The 15,254-nt window shown below is 47.6% G+C and overlaps 1 protein-coding gene across 3 annotated transcripts in view; it reads right to left on the reverse strand.

Moving 5' to 3' along the window:
* The window catches only part of ANKS6 (ankyrin repeat and sterile alpha motif domain containing 6), a 63,263-nt gene extending 54,901 nt beyond the window's left edge, over positions 1 to 8,362 (reverse strand). For 2 of the 3 annotated variants that reach the window (XM_055427129.2, XM_055427128.2), the window contains exons 1-2: positions 7,434 to 8,360; positions 527 to 1,017 (exon numbers count right to left, since the gene is read on the reverse strand). In XM_055427129.2, the coding sequence (XP_055283104.1) occupies positions 527 to 1,017; positions 7,434 to 7,780 (838 nt within the window). In that variant the 5' untranslated portion in view covers positions 7,781 to 8,360. Of the gene's footprint in view, positions 1 to 526; positions 1,018 to 7,433 lie in introns of all 3 variants that reach the window. The other variant, XM_088838002.1, reaches the window with a different exon arrangement.
* Positions 8,363 to 15,254: the final 6,892 nt, after the last annotated feature.

Genomic DNA, 15,254 nt, shown 5'->3' on the forward strand with positions numbered 1-15,254 from the left:
GACTGGTCATTGGCAGCTGAGGTTGGGCACAGTGCCCTAAGAGCTGAGGTTGCCAAACCTGCCCCTACGCCTGTTTTTAGAATTAGAGCTTTCCTGGAATACAGCCCCACCCACCCTTGACATATCACGTAGGCTGCTTCTACTCTAGCAAAACTGAGGAGTTACAACAGACTGTACAGCCCACAAAGCCTACGATATTTGTTATCTGGTCCTTTTCAGAAGAAGTTTGCTGACCGCTTTCTAGAAGGGTCCCAGAACCTCCTACACCAGAATCATCTGTTTAGGAGGGAGAGGCCTTGCTGTGCAGGAGTCCAGGCTCTTCCGAGAGCTACAGATCACTCTCTGGAGGGTGGGCCAGGCACCTGCACACCACATCTTAAGTTCTCCTGCCCTGCAGGCTGGACTATGATTTCTGCAGGTCCTTTTGTTTGGGCAACCCTTGGCTTTTGCCATTTAAACACAAATGGGGGTCCTCTGGGAAGCCACAGTGGGACGAGCGGGTAGGTTAGTGGTGGCGCAGCCTGACCTGTCTTGGGCCTGACGGTGGTCAGCGGGTCCAGGTAGTCTGCAAGGTCCCTGTGCTGGCAGTCCAGTGCCACCTCGAAGGCAGTCTTCTCTAGCACACTGAGGTGGTCAGGGTTGGCCCCCTTCTCCACTAGCTGCTGAGCCATGCTAAGCCTCCCGATGAGTGCTGACAGCATCAACGGGCTCCAGCCCACAGTCCGGGCCTCATGGTTGGGGTCTGCGCCCCACTCCATCAGCAGACGCACCACAGCCTCGTGTCCATGCTGGATGGCAGCCATCAGGGCCGTGATGTCCAGCAGCTCGTCCCTGCTGTCCCCCTCGCCTGAGGGTTTGTGATGGTCCACGAAGGCACCAGCTTCCAGGAGCAGCTTTACCACGCCCAGGTGTCCACCCCGAGAGGCCACGGTGAGAACACTGGCCCCCAGGCGGTTCTGGGCATTGACATCAGCCCCATGATCCAAAAGAAGATGTGCCACGCTCACGTGCCCAAATCTGCCAGGGAGATGGACAATTAGTGACACAAGACACTTGATGAGGAGAAAGCTCATATAATCACTTAATTATAAATTGTTAGGGCTTCCCTGGTAGCTCAGTCGATAAAGAATACTCCTGCAATGAGAGACCTGGGTTCTATCCCTGGATTGGAAAGATCCCCTGGAGGAGGGCATGGCAACCCACTGTAGTATTCTTGCCTGGAGAATCCCCATGGACAGAGAAGCCTGGCAGGCTGCAGTACATGGGGTCGCAAAGAGTTGGACGTGACTGAGTGACTAAGCACATCAATTGTTAAATTATTAATTACTGAATCATTAATTTTTAATGTTGTAATAGCTGTTTATAATGAAAGGCCTTCCTCTGGTGCTAGGCACTGTGCTGGCCCTATGTCTGCACCACCACAAAAGTGAGACACTGCCCTGTCTAGTTTTGAATCCAGCTCTGCCATTCACTGCATATCCTGGACAAAGAACTTTAGCTTCTTTGTGCCTTTATTTCCTCATCTCTAAAGTGGGAATATGATTGTATCTACTAAAAGAGTTGTGGAGGATTAAATGAGTTAATGTATATAAATATATAATATACATAAAGCACCTAGAACAGTGCTTGTCCAAAGGAAGCAGTACACAAATGTCAGCCCTGAGAATGGTAATCATTTAAACATTTTTACATCACACAACGTGCCAAGGTCACCCAGCTGGTGAGCGACATCCACAGAGTAAGAACCCCAGTCTGTCTGAACCCTGCTGCCCCACACCTCGTTGCTTCCCGCACGGCAGAGAGTTCATGTGATTCTGCTTCAGAGCTGGGTAAGCTGCCTCTCTGCCTGTGCTCTCACTCCCCAGGGGCAGGGCCCACATCTGACTCACGTCTACCCTCCCCAACCCCAAACACACATGCACAGAAAGTCCACAGACCCCATGCCAAGAGGCGTGGCATAGCTGTGGTCAGCAGAGGCGGGCTGGGGCACCTCTCCCCAGAGGCCTGATGCCCCCTGCTGGCTGGAATGTCCCTTGCTGGAGGTTGAGAATCTGGTCTGGGCCAGACCCTCTCCAGGGAAACTTCAGCAACCTCCCCTGCTGGGGAGACAGACAAGTACCCACCAACTCTGATACCAGGAAGAGGAAAACAGATGACTCTTCCCAGTAAAATCTCTTCTTCTGCCACCAGAGGGCAGAAGAGTTCCGCTTTGCAGCATTTGGGGCTAGTGCACTCTTTCTGGGCTCAGAGCTGGAAGGGCCCGCTCCCTGCCCCCGCCAAGTTTTACAAGATGGTAATGTCTGCAGGAGGCCTGCATCCGTGAGGCAGCTTTTGAATGAATCCCTTGTGGTGCTCCCTCCTTTCCGGAAGCGGTTTTGTCTCTCATCTAAACCCAGGGCCTCCCTCCTCCCTGTGGAGGCAGAGCCAAGGCTGAACAATGTTCTGAACTTACAAATACCTTCTGGGCCATGAACCTTAACAGCACCGGGTCACCCCACCTGCAGAGTGTGGAGGGAGCGCTTGGTGAACTGGCTTCCCCAGCTGCAGGGGGGCCGGGCCTGTCCCGCCCCTTCTCCAAGAGTGGACAGAATCTGACAAAAAGGCAGAGAGTTGTAACCCCAGCCTGTCTCCCTGCCCGTCCTTCACGATGATATTCTCCAAACCTAAATCTCATGGCTACTGCCCCACGTCCCACTGCCCGGAAAGGACTGCCAACTTTGTCAACCTCATTTCGTCCCAACTCCCATGCTGTACTCTGGCCGTGCTCACCTGCACCCGGCAATTATTCTCTGTCCACACCTCTGCCATCCTGCCTTTCTGACCCTCCCTTATTGACTAAGCCCTTATTGACTAAGCACATCCTTTATCCTGCTGCAGGACTCAGTTCAGATTCCACCTCCTCGGAGAGGCTTCCAGATGACACCCCCACATCAGCTCAGGCGAACCTCACCTGAAAACCCACAATCCCCTGTCTTCACCCTTACTGATGTGCCTGGGCCCTCCTTCTGTAATTATGTCTTCCTGTTAAACTGTATTTATTGTACTTATAGGCTGTACTTAGATCAGTACTCCTGAGCTCAGCAGGGCTCAGGCAATTCTGTCAAATGAATGAGTGAATGAACACTTGGCATAACCAAAGAGGATGGTCAAAACAGGCAACAGAAATAGCTGAAGAACGGGTTCGAGTAGATAACTAGAAAAGATTACACTATTTAGTCATCAAGCAGGAGATAAAAATCTAGCAACAGATAACAAGTCCTGTTTTTATCTATTGGATCTTAGTAAGCCCTGAGATAAACTGCTAATAATGTACTTCACAGATGAGGAATCTGAAGATTACACTTGAAAGCAATAATCCAGACTCTCTCAATTTGGAAGTGATAGAGTCAAAACTTGAACCTAGACCCTAAGATCTGAAACTCCAGTTCTTCTGGTATAACAAACTCACAGAGGAAGGAAAGGCCTAAATCTGAGCAGGAATGCTGACACTCGGAATGCTTCCTGAATTCAGCAGCCCAAGAGGCTATTTAAAATTAGGCTGAAAATATAAAGAAATGATTCAATGAAGGCTGAGATAATCCGGGGGATGCTAACTTTCTAACAGGTAATTACTGAGGATAGGGAAGCTCAGGGCTTTTTAAGCCGCTGTTACGATTACCAATTAATTTCAGCAATTAACACCTGTGTTGAAAGACCTGGCATACACTCCCACTCTGAGAGAGCCCTGGGCAGAGAGGCCAGCTCTGCCACGCTGGCAGGCAGAGAAGTGAAGGGCAGGAGAGAGAAAGTAAGGAAGTCAAGGGTGAAACTGGAGCCAAAATAAACACCACACAACCTGTCCCTTTAGTGTTAAGCAAATTTGGCAAGTGGCTTCCTTGTGGCCAATACCAAGAGGAAAACAGTGAGTTACAGGACTCATAGCTGGGAGCACAGGCTGTGGAGCACCTGCCTAGGTGTGAATCTGACTCTGTCCCTTCATAGCTGCGTGGCCTTGGACAAGTGAACTAACTTCTCTGAGCCTCAATTCTTTATCTGTAAAATGGGGAAGACAGCAGTAGTACATCCTCACATTTTGCATTGACTGAATGAATTAACTCATTTGCAGCACTTAGCACAGAGCTCGGAGAAGGCAATGGCAAGCCACTCCAGTACTCTTGCCTAGAAAATCCCCGGATGGAGGAGCCTGGTAGGCTGCAGTCTGTGGGGTCGCTAAGGGTCGGACATGACTGAGTGACTTCACTTTTCACTTTCACACATTGGAGAAGGAAATGGCAACCCACTCCAGTGTTCTTGCCTGGAGAATCCCAGGGACGGGGGAGCCTGGTGGGCTTCCGTCTATGGGGTCACACAGAGTCGGACACGACTGAAGTGACTTAGCAGCAGCAGCATAGAGCTTGACACAAAATAAGTACTCAATACAGGTTATTTTAAGAACAGGAAAAAAAAACATGAATGACACCATCTCTGATGCCAAAACATTCACAAGAGACCCAACTGCAGTGCAGGCACAGGGTCTCTGGTGGTCCTGATCCCATGATGAGCTCTGGAACACAGACAGCTGTGACAGTAAATAGATGCTCACTTCGTTGAAAGTGGTGGCTGCCGGGAGCACCATCGCTGAGGCACGTCTACTTTCACGGAGGAAAAGCATAAGACTGGAACATGTCAGCACACAGCCATGTGCTTGGCCGTCCTGATCCAATGGAGCCATTGCGGGACACACACAACCAGTCATTTCAGAAAGATCTGGAAGCTCTACAGAGAAGGGATTACAGAAGGCACACTTGGAAGAAGAGAGAGCAGTAGGAAGCCACTTATAAATGTGTGCCGTGGACTAAGACAGAGGGGAAGGAGAGACAGGATGGCACAGACAGGTACTGGAATGAGGACTTACCTGGAGTTTTAAAGCCTGGAAGAGTGGATGGGGCCACGAAAAGAGACAGGGAACCTCAGAAGTAAGGTCCATAGCCCAAATGACATTATGGGCACCCCCAGAGAGTGCCAGGCAAGAAATCAGGTGTCTTAAGACAAATGGTCCCTGACACACTGATAGATGCATAACACACTGCATTACCCATGAGAATGGGCAGCTGAGTGTTACAGCTGGGATGCGCTCCCTAGGTGTGTTTATAGACTGAAATAAATGCCCGAGGGCTAAGGTATGGTTAAGCAAAGCACAGTACTGCCTGTGGATGATAGATATATCACAAAGCAGTTGAAAATGACATATTTGAAAATAATGCACAATAAAAATTTTCCTGCAATACAAATTAGATTAGAACAACCGTGTGACACTTGGAAATAAACTCAGAAATAAAATATAACTGGGTCACAATGAGAAGATTATGGGTAAGAATGTTGTGATTTCAATGCTTTTGAGAAAATCAAATGGCTCATACATATGGAAAGATGTTTTACTTCACTCAGTTTAACAAGTGCAAATCACAGCCACACTGAGACATTTTTCATTCATCAGATGCAAAAAGCCAAAAGTTTAATAATATACTCTGTTGGAGAGGTTGTAGAAAAGCAGGCACTCATAGACACTGCTTCGGGGAGGGTAAACTGGTACCACTACTGTGTCAGCAGAGTAATGGGCTCCCCAAAGATGTCCAGATCCTAATTCCCAGAACCTGTTAAGTTCTGTGGGAAAGGGGAAATTAATCAGCTGAACTTGAGATGGAGAGATTATCCAGATGAGCTCAATGGAATCACAAGGCATCTTTAAAAGTAGAAGAGGGAGGTAGAGGAGTCAGAAAATGTGATGATGAAGCAGGCGTCAGAGTGATGTGGTTGCTGCTAGCTTTGTAATAAATTGTTACAGCAGCCATTGCAAAGTAATGGACAGCAACTTGGCAATATCCATCAAAATTACCTGGTAGCTCAGCTGGTAAAGAATCCACCTGCAATGCAGGAGACCCCGGTTCGATTCTTGGGTCAGGAAGATCCTCTGGAGAAGGCACAGGCTACCCACTCCAGTATTCCTGGGCTTCCCTGGTGGCTCAGCTGGTAAAGAACCCGCCTGCAATGCGGGAGACCTGGTTCGATCCCTAGGTTGGGAGGATCCCCTGGAGAAGGGAACGCTACCCACTCTAGTATTCTGGTCTGGAGAATTCCATGGACTGTATAGTCCATGGGGTCGCATAGAGTCGGACAGGACTGAGTGACATTCACTTTCACTTTCATCAAAATTACAAATGACCTCTGTTCCTTCCTTGGGAAATTTCTCTAAGAAACTAGGTGAGATCTAAGTAGATGGCTGGCAGGAGTGAGACCTCACAGTATACCCGAGATTCTCCTTTTTTTTAACAAAAATTACTTATTTATTTGGCCGCACGGGTCTTAGTTGCAGCACACAGGATCTTTAGTTGTGGCCTGTGGGAACTGGCTCCCTGACCAGGGATTGAACCCGGGCCTCCTGCATCCCGGAGTTTCTTTATACCAGAATTTCAAGTCTGGTTCATCCTATTTCCTGAATACATCTCAAACTCATTTCTTTGCTCCCCCACAGCCATCTCTGCTCTGGTCCAGGCCACCATCACCTTTTTCTGGGTTGCTGCAATCCCTTCCTCACCAGACTTTCTGATTCTAGTTCACTCCTCCAATACATCCTTAAACTGCAGTAAAAGTGATTTTTCCAAACATAAATCTCATTCTGTCACTTGCTCTGCCTAGAACACTCCATTACTCCCTAGCGCCCTTACTGTCACTTTTCCCAGCCTTGCCACCAGACATCTGCCTCCTTCTCTCCAGAGAGGACTCATCTCCCACTACTCCCAACCCCTTCCAGCCACAACATCGTTCTAGCAGTCCTACGAATGCATATTTCACTTCAGCTTCCAAACCTTTGCACCTATCACCCATCTTTCACTCCCTCTATCCAGGTCAACTCTTAGGTATCCTTAGGTCTCGACAATATATCCCTTATCCTTACCTGAAACCTTCCCTCACTTCCTGAAACTGAGTCGGCTCTCCAAGAGCTCCCTCAGATTGTCCCCCCTGAAGTCTATTCCTTTGCCTGGCCCGCCCACTGGCATATGCACTGCTTCCGTGGGGACTTTTAACTGGGTACCGCAGCATCCCCAACACCAAGCCAGGGTGGGTAGGTAAGTTCTTTGGGAAACCCTTGCTGCAATGAACATCACTAAGCTTCTAAGTCTCTAAGATTCTATTTACTGTCTCCAGATTCTGTGTTTGAAAGGCCGATGCTTTTAGGATTCTGATTTTACGTTATTAAAAAGCGCGTCCGCTTCTAGTTCGTATCCCTAGCTGCTCAAAGTTTACGATTTCAACTCTAGCGAACCAGTACTTCACTCTTAACCTCCCGGAGCGTCTGCTGGGGGCCGCCAGGCAGGTTCGACCGCCTGAGCCCACCCGCGCCCAGGGGGTCACTAGACACCACCCAGGCTCCCTGGCACCCCCGACCCCCTCACCTGGCCGCCTGCATGAGCGCGCTCCAGCCGTAGTGGTTGCGGCTGTTGACCGAGGCGCCGCGTCGCAGCAGGAAGCGCACCAGCGGCTCGTGGCCCCCGGCCGCCGCGAACTGCAGCGCCGTGTTGCCCGCCTCGTCCGAGCAGTCCACGGGCACCGGCGCTCCGGCCGCCGCCCCGGGCCCGGCTGCCTCGGGCCCCGCCGGCTCCGCGCCCGCCTCGGGCTCCGCGCCCCGCTCCGCGGGCTCCGCAGCCCCCGGCTCCAGCAGCCGCCGCGCAGTCTCCGTGTCGCCCTGATCGCAGGCGCGCAGCAGCAGCTGGAAGGCCGGGGGCAAGCCGCCCTCGCCCATCGCGGCCCGCGGCCCGGGTCTGTCTGCCGGGCGGGCCTCGCCAGCTCCGCCCCCGGATACCGCACTCCGGCGCCCACTTCCGCCGGCCGGCGCCCCTACTGTGTGCCGGCCGGGTGCGGAGGGCCGGGGCGCGCGCCTACTGTGTGCCCGGCGCGCGCCCGGGGCGGGAGCGCGCCTCCGTCGCCCGCACCTGGGGCGGGGAACCGGGCGGGGGTGGACCGCGGGTTCCGGGAAGCTCCAGGCAGCGTCCGCCGCCGAGCTCGCGAGTTCGACTTTGAGATTTCGGCGCCCGCTCGGGGTCCTCCTCGCGGCTCCAGACACTTCCTGCCCCGTAAGGAGGTCGGCGCGGCCTCTCCAGCCCTCCTCACGCTGCGAGCTCCCGACCACTGGGCCGAGGTCTGAGACTGCAGCCTCATGGGCCTGTGGCAGGCGCCGCTGACCCTCAGCACCCGGCACTGACCCGGCGCCTCCTAAATGGTCGTTGGCTGAGTTAAGGTACAGTTGGGTCCACTCTGACTTCCCACAGTGTCCTGCCGGGCCATCAGTGCCGTTCTTGTCTGGGACAGGCGTTAGGGTTACAGCACCTCCTATACCTTCAGAAGGCCTATGAGGCTGCGGTCTCAAACTTTAACCACCACAGTGGTTTTTGAACCACCACCATCTGCGACGTTTTACAAATGCAAGTTTTCTCATCTTACCCAGACCTACTGAATCGGAAACCGAATATGGAGCCCAGTCACTTGTATCTTAAGCCCTCTAGGTGATTCTAAAGCACGTTAAAGTCTGAGACCCACTGTTTGATCCTTAACAGCAGTGCTGTCAACCATGGGGAAGGGCCCAGACTGTCACCTCCAATTTACAGCGTAACTAAGGCCGATATGAACAGCCCACTCATTGGAAAAGACCCTGATGCTGGGAAAAATTGAAGGCAGAAGGAGAAGAGGGCGACAGAGGATGAGATGGTTGGATGGCATCAAGGACTCAATGGACATGAACTTGGGCAAACTCCGGAGATAGTGAGGGACAGGGAGGACTGGCCTGGTACAGTCCTTGGGGTCACAAAGAGTTGGACACAACTTAGCAACTGTACAACAACTAAGGCTTGAAAACGTTATGTCTTGCTAAAGGCCACACAACTGTCATGCGGGAAAGCTGTGACTGGGACCCAGATCTTCTGACATCTAGTCCAGCTCTCTTTCTATCTCAAGAAGTATTTATTGAGTGCCTACTATGTGCCAGGCATTGTTTTAGGTGCTGGAGAAACTGCAGGAAATGGAAAATAAAATTCCCTGCCATCCTGGGTCTGACAATGGAAAGAGACAGGCACAGCAAGTAAGTAACTTGTATGGCAAATTGCGATGTGTTTTTAAACAAGAAACAGAACATAACAAAATTCAAGTAAATGGGCTAAAGGATGGGATGTCATTTTATAATAGATTGGATAGAGACGAAATCACTGAGAAGGAGACATTTTCACAGAGACCTGAAGGAATTGAGCGATCAAGTAATGCTGACATTTGGAGAGAGTGCAATCCAGGCAAAGGGAAAGACAAAGATTCTAATAAGACCAATCCGGCCAGCAAATTGCTTTACGCTATGTTGCCATTCATCATGATAACAGAGGTTAACATTCTGATCTGGGGTAATTGGTTTCCATAGACTGTGAGATGTAGCCCCAAAGTCTAGTAAAAAGCTAGATGTTGAGTAGGTGTTTAGTACATTATTGTTAAAAGGACTATGTCATGTACATAGAATTATAATACAGAACAAAACTGGATGAGGGTGTGAGGAAAGAATAAGGGTCATGGCTTTGGCAGATCAGAAGAAGGTGGTAATGCCCTTAGGGTCTGGGCCGGTGGGCTGGAAGAGAGAGTCTTTTAGGTGAAGAGTAATATGAGGGGGACATCTTGAAAGAACACAGGGCTCAGATTGTAAAATGCTTCAGTACCAGGGATTTATTCTGTGAGTAATGGATAATCATGGAACATGTTTGAGCAGGTGAGTTAACGGGGACAGAGCCAGTCACTTTGGCAGTTTTGGAGGTGGTACAGTGATATCTCAGAGATAATGCGGGTTCAGTGCCAAGCCATTGCAGAAAGGCAGGTCACGTGACTTTTGGTTTCCCAATGCATATTAAAATTATGTTTACACTGTACTGTAGTAAGTGTGCCATAGTCTGAAAACACAATGTAAATACCTTAATTTAAAAATACTTTATTGCAAAAAGTGCTAAGCATCATCTAAGCCCTCAGTGAGTTGTAATCTTTTTGCAATAGTTAACATCAAAAATCACTGATCACAGATCACCATAACAGATGAAATCATAATGAAAAAGTTGGAAATACTGCAAGAATTACCAAAATTCAGTGGTAATACAGTGATACAAAGTAGGCAAATACTGGTGGAAAAATGGTGCTCATAGACTTGCTCCATGCCGGGTTGCCACAAACCTTCACTGTATAAAAGATGCCACATCTGGGAAGCACGATAAAGGAAAGCACAATAAAACAAGGTGTGAGTGTACACAGTCTCTCATTTCCAGATTTGGAAATTCACCAATAGAGACAAGAACAACTTCCTGCTCAATGTCTAAAGAAGACTTGGTTCCTTGAAAACCCTGAGCAACTGCTTCCTTGTATTATTCTATTTATTAAGGTGTCTTTTCTTATACTTTACTAACTAGTTGTTTCATTATAGAAGTAAGATATATGGTACAAAAAAGAAAATTCCAACAGTACAAAAGGGCATAAAATGAAAGCAAAAGCTCCTTTCCCTATTCCACTTTCCCAGTCCTACTTCCCACAGGTAACCAATACTCACATTTGTTTTATCTTTACAAAGATATTTCATATGTATTCTAACATGCACACCTACTTATAGGCATTAATCAAGCTACTTGATTGCAAGTTGCAGAAATTAACTCTCTGGATAATTTAAGAAGAAAGGGGATTTAATATGAGGTTTTGTTCATAGCTACAGATCCCACAAGGGCCAGAGAACCAGCCCTGAAGGCTCCATAACCAAGAACAGTGCCCCAAATCATGCCACGCTGCATCCTACACCAGGATGGAGTCTGCCCAGGCCCTTTTTGGTGTCACTGGCTTCAGAGTCCAAGCCAAAGATGGGAGCATCTGAGTGGCCTGGCCAGGTTGTGTGTTTTGCCCTGCAGAAAGGGAGCTGAGAAAGTGCATTTCTGGCATTTTCAGCATGCATAATGGGAGGTAGACTCCACTGTGGGTGCCCCAGAAGGTAGGTACCTGGATAGGAAAGGGTTTTGATGCTGGGCAGCCAAGAAGGATAGCAAAGGTCTACTACAAATATTCCCTCTAGGGTGGATCTCTGTTGCTTACACCGGTCTTGCCTCTCCTACTCAAGAAAGACACACCCTCTTTTTTGGGGGAACTTCCTTCCCCCACTCTCAGTCTGAGTGGTTCAGTGATTAGTGTATGTCCAAGCCCATTCCAATTCCTTCAGCCCAGGATTTCTTGTCAAAGCAGATGGGAAGAAGACCCTCTCTGCTGAGGTCCTCAGCTATCACAAGTAGGCTAGGGCTTGCTCTTTCCCCACTTAAAGATGGCCTGCCTGAGAGTGAAGCTACTATACAGAAAAGCAGAGACAAGCGATAGAAAAAGATGGAGCCAGAACTGCTCCCCATCTCCCAATTCTTTTCAGTTAGGTTTGCTTGAGCAGGGTGGTTGTTACTTGCAATCTAAACCTTAACAAATGCATTTTTTAAAAAACTTTTTAAAGCAGTGGGTTCCTACTATGCATACTATTTTGAACATCCCCACACACACCTTTTTTTCACTGAACAAGTGGCTTAGGCATCTTTTCATGTGAATATAGATTTATTGCATCCTTTTTAATGGTTGCATATAACACCATTAAGCAGATGTACCATAATTTATTTAATCATTTTTTAATGATGCACAATTAGGTTGTTTCCAGTTTTCTGCTGTTATTAAAAAAAAAAAGTCTGCATTGAATGGCACTTGTAGCAGTCAGGGTCCTAGCAGGTGACAGATGGTACTTTTGGCTGGGGAAATGAGGACCATTTACTAACGGACTAATTACAGATATGTGGTTAGATACTAAGAGCCACAGGGGATGATGCAGTACTCAGAGGCTGATGACAGTAGGGAGCCATTACCAATCCAGGCCTAAAGGGGGAAGGGAGAGCGCAGTTACTGGAGTTCTGCAGGAGAGGAAACTGGGGAAATATACATGATGGGAGTTGTGGTCTCTAATAGAGGGGCGCAGCCAGCCTGTGGCAACCCAGCAGACACAATCCCCAGAGGAATAAAAACCTCTGGCCTCATCCTCCTGACCGCTGATCTCTTGCCAGTGCTCCTCACTAACTGTTAGCCAGAGGCTCAGAGCCTACTGACGTGGTCCTCACAGTCAGCCCCTCCCAGGGAGGAGAGACTGAGGGGGCAAATAAAGAATCCAGTCCCTTGCTGCTCAAACTGGTCCCTGGACCAACAGCATCAGTACCTCCTAGGAGCTTCTTAGAAATACAGCATCTTGGGCCCACCAGACACCTATTGAACCAGAATCCATTTCATCACCAGTCCCAGGTGATTTGTGTGCACAGAGATTTTGAAGAAAGGATCCAGCACATCTTGGTACATAAATCTCTTCTGCAAGTGTATCTACAGTCTTATTATTTATGAACTCTCTTCTAGGATTTTTTTCACTGACCCTTATTTTGATCTGGGTCTTCTGAGAATCAAATGCCATAATGGTTTTTGCCCAGGAAAAATGCTCGTATAGGATAAAGGTGGAAGGAATCGGGAAAGAGAAGGAGCGCCTTCAGACCAGGATGCAGGTGTAACTGGGAAAAGAGAGCGGGAGGGAAGGAGGCTTGGGTAGAAAGAGCTTCAGATTGCCCTGTGATTTTGGGGATGACTCAACCAGGTTGATGGGGAGTGCCCAGGCAAAGGGAGTCTGCGAATAAACTGTGGAAAATTCTGAAAGAGATTGCTTTACCAGACCACCTGACCTGCCTCTTGAGAAACCTGTATGCAGGTCAGGAAGCAACAGTTAGAACTGGACAACAGACTGGTTCCAAATAGAAAAAGGAGTACGTCAAGGTTGTATATTGTCACCGTGCTTATTTAACTTATATGCAGAGTACATCATGAGGCACGCTGGGCTGGAAGAAACACAAGTTGGAATCAAGATTGCTGGGAGAAATATCAATAACCTCAGGTATGCAGATGACACCACCCTTATGGCAGAAAGTGAAGAGGAACTCAAAAGCCTCTTGATGAAAGTGAAAGAGGAGATTGAAAAGGTTGGCTTGAAGCTCAACATTCAGAAAACAAAGATCATGGCATCTGGTCCCATCATTTCATGGGAAATAGATGGGGAAACAGTGGAAACAGTGTCAGATTTTATTTTTTTGGGCTCCAAAATCACTGCAGATGCTGATTGCAGCCATGAAATTAAAAGATGCTTACTCCTTGGAAGGAAAGTTATGACCAACCTAGATAGCATATTAAAAAACAGAGACATTACTTTGCCAGCAAAGGTCCTCCTAGTCAAGGCTATGGTTTTTCCAGTGGTCATGTATGGATGTGAGAGTTGGACTGTGAAGAAGGCTGATCGCCGAAGAATTGATGCTTTTGAACTGTGGTGTTGGAGAAGACTCTTGAGAGTCCCTTGGACTGCAAGGAGATCCAACCAGCCCATTCTAAAGGAGATCAATCCTGGGTGTTCATTGGAAGGACTGATGCTAAAGCTGAAACTCCAATACTTTGGCCACCTCATGTGATGAGCTGACTCACTAAAAAGACTCTGCTGCTGGGAACGATTGGGGGCGGGAGGAGAAGGAGACGACAGAGAATCAGATGGCTGGATGGCATCACCGACTCGATGGACATGAGTTTGAGTGAACTCCGGGAGTTGGTGATGGACAGGGAGGCCTGGCGTACTATGATTCATGGGGTCACAAAGAGTCAGACACAACTGAGTGACTGAACTGAACTGAACTGAACTGAACTGAACTTCGTGCATCAGACAGAAATGGCTGGGTTCTAGTGTCCCCACCATGTTTGGTCACTGGGAGAAACCTAAGGAAGCATAGCCGCAGGAAGGATATCACAGCTAGATGTTCTCAGTCAGCTGTTCTCCCTGAAGCAGTTTCTTTTGCAAGGCCAGCTGAGTAGTGCACCTTCATCACAGACACAATCCCTGTTCAGCCAACACTGAGTGCCTCCTGTGTGCCAGACATTATGTGTGTTAAGATGGTCCCCAGGGAATCTCACATGATTGTGGAACAGGACAGACTGTAAGCTTTCGCCGTCAGTTCAGAGTGAAGTGTCAGAGTTCGGGGGTGTCACTGACAGCTTCATGGGAGAGCTTGACCACAAGTTGGGCAGAAAGACTGGATGTGTTCTGGGTAGTTGTACAATAAGAGAGGAAGTAACATTGGAAAGAGAGAACAGGGATCCAGAGATTGGTGCAGTGGATTAGCAGGGAGGTAAGAAGCGTGGAAGTAATCTCTAAAGAATATTGATTTACCTTAAAATGTCTTTTTTTTCCTGATAAGATGATAATATTTGTTGTAAGAATTCCAGTGTTGTAGAAATATAGAATGTTGGCTTCTTTAGCTCCATACTTTGGGTATTTACCATCATATCCCTTGAATCTAGTACATTGCCTGTCAAGTAGTAGGTGATCAATAAATATTTGTTGAAAAAATAGTAAATGGAATGAAAATGAAAGGGCCAAAGAGTCTCACTGATCAGAAATAAGTATGACATGAGTAATGGTTTGGTGACTATTTCTTTAGAGTTTTTCCTTTGTTCATTTCAACATACTTTACCCAAATAGGATCATACTATTCATTTGGCTCTACAACTTGCTTTTTTTTAACTTAACAATGCAGCTTAAGCTCATTTGTATGTTAAACACCTAGAATTAATGTCATTCTTGTTAATGACACTGTATGGGTGTGCAGTACTTTGTTTCATAATCTCCTTTTAGTGGATATCTGGGTTGTTTCCAACTTTTTGATTTTACATACAATACTGCAATCAGCTTCCTGTAAGCTTATCTCTTGAGCACTTACGAATCTATTTCTGTTGAATAAATTGGTAGATGTGAAACTGCAGAATCAACAGGATATAAACACTAACATTGCAAATAAATCTTGCCTAATTGCTTTCCAAAAGGTTATACCAGTTTGCATTCCTACCAACTGGATAAGAGTACCTGTTTATTCACATCCTTGACAACACTGGAATTAATAACCTGTTTTATCTTTACAATCTGATTGGTGAAAAACTGTTTTGCAGTAAGTTTAGTCTGCTTGCTTTTTAAGTAGAGAAGTTGAAGATATTTTGATACATTTATAGACCTCTTTAGATCTCTTTTTTGTGGGAGCTGTCTATTCAAATCCTTTGGTCATTTTGATTTATAGTTTTTCTTTTTATTTCTCTGTTAATTCATATATTGAGTAAACGTCATC

The sequence above is a fragment of the Moschus berezovskii genome, chromosome 7 (genome assembly GCF_049115385.1).
Source record: "Moschus berezovskii isolate FMDL1 chromosome 7, NW_MosBer_1.0, whole genome shotgun sequence".
In the NCBI taxonomy this organism is placed as follows: Eukaryota; Metazoa; Chordata; class Mammalia; order Artiodactyla; family Moschidae; genus Moschus; species Moschus berezovskii.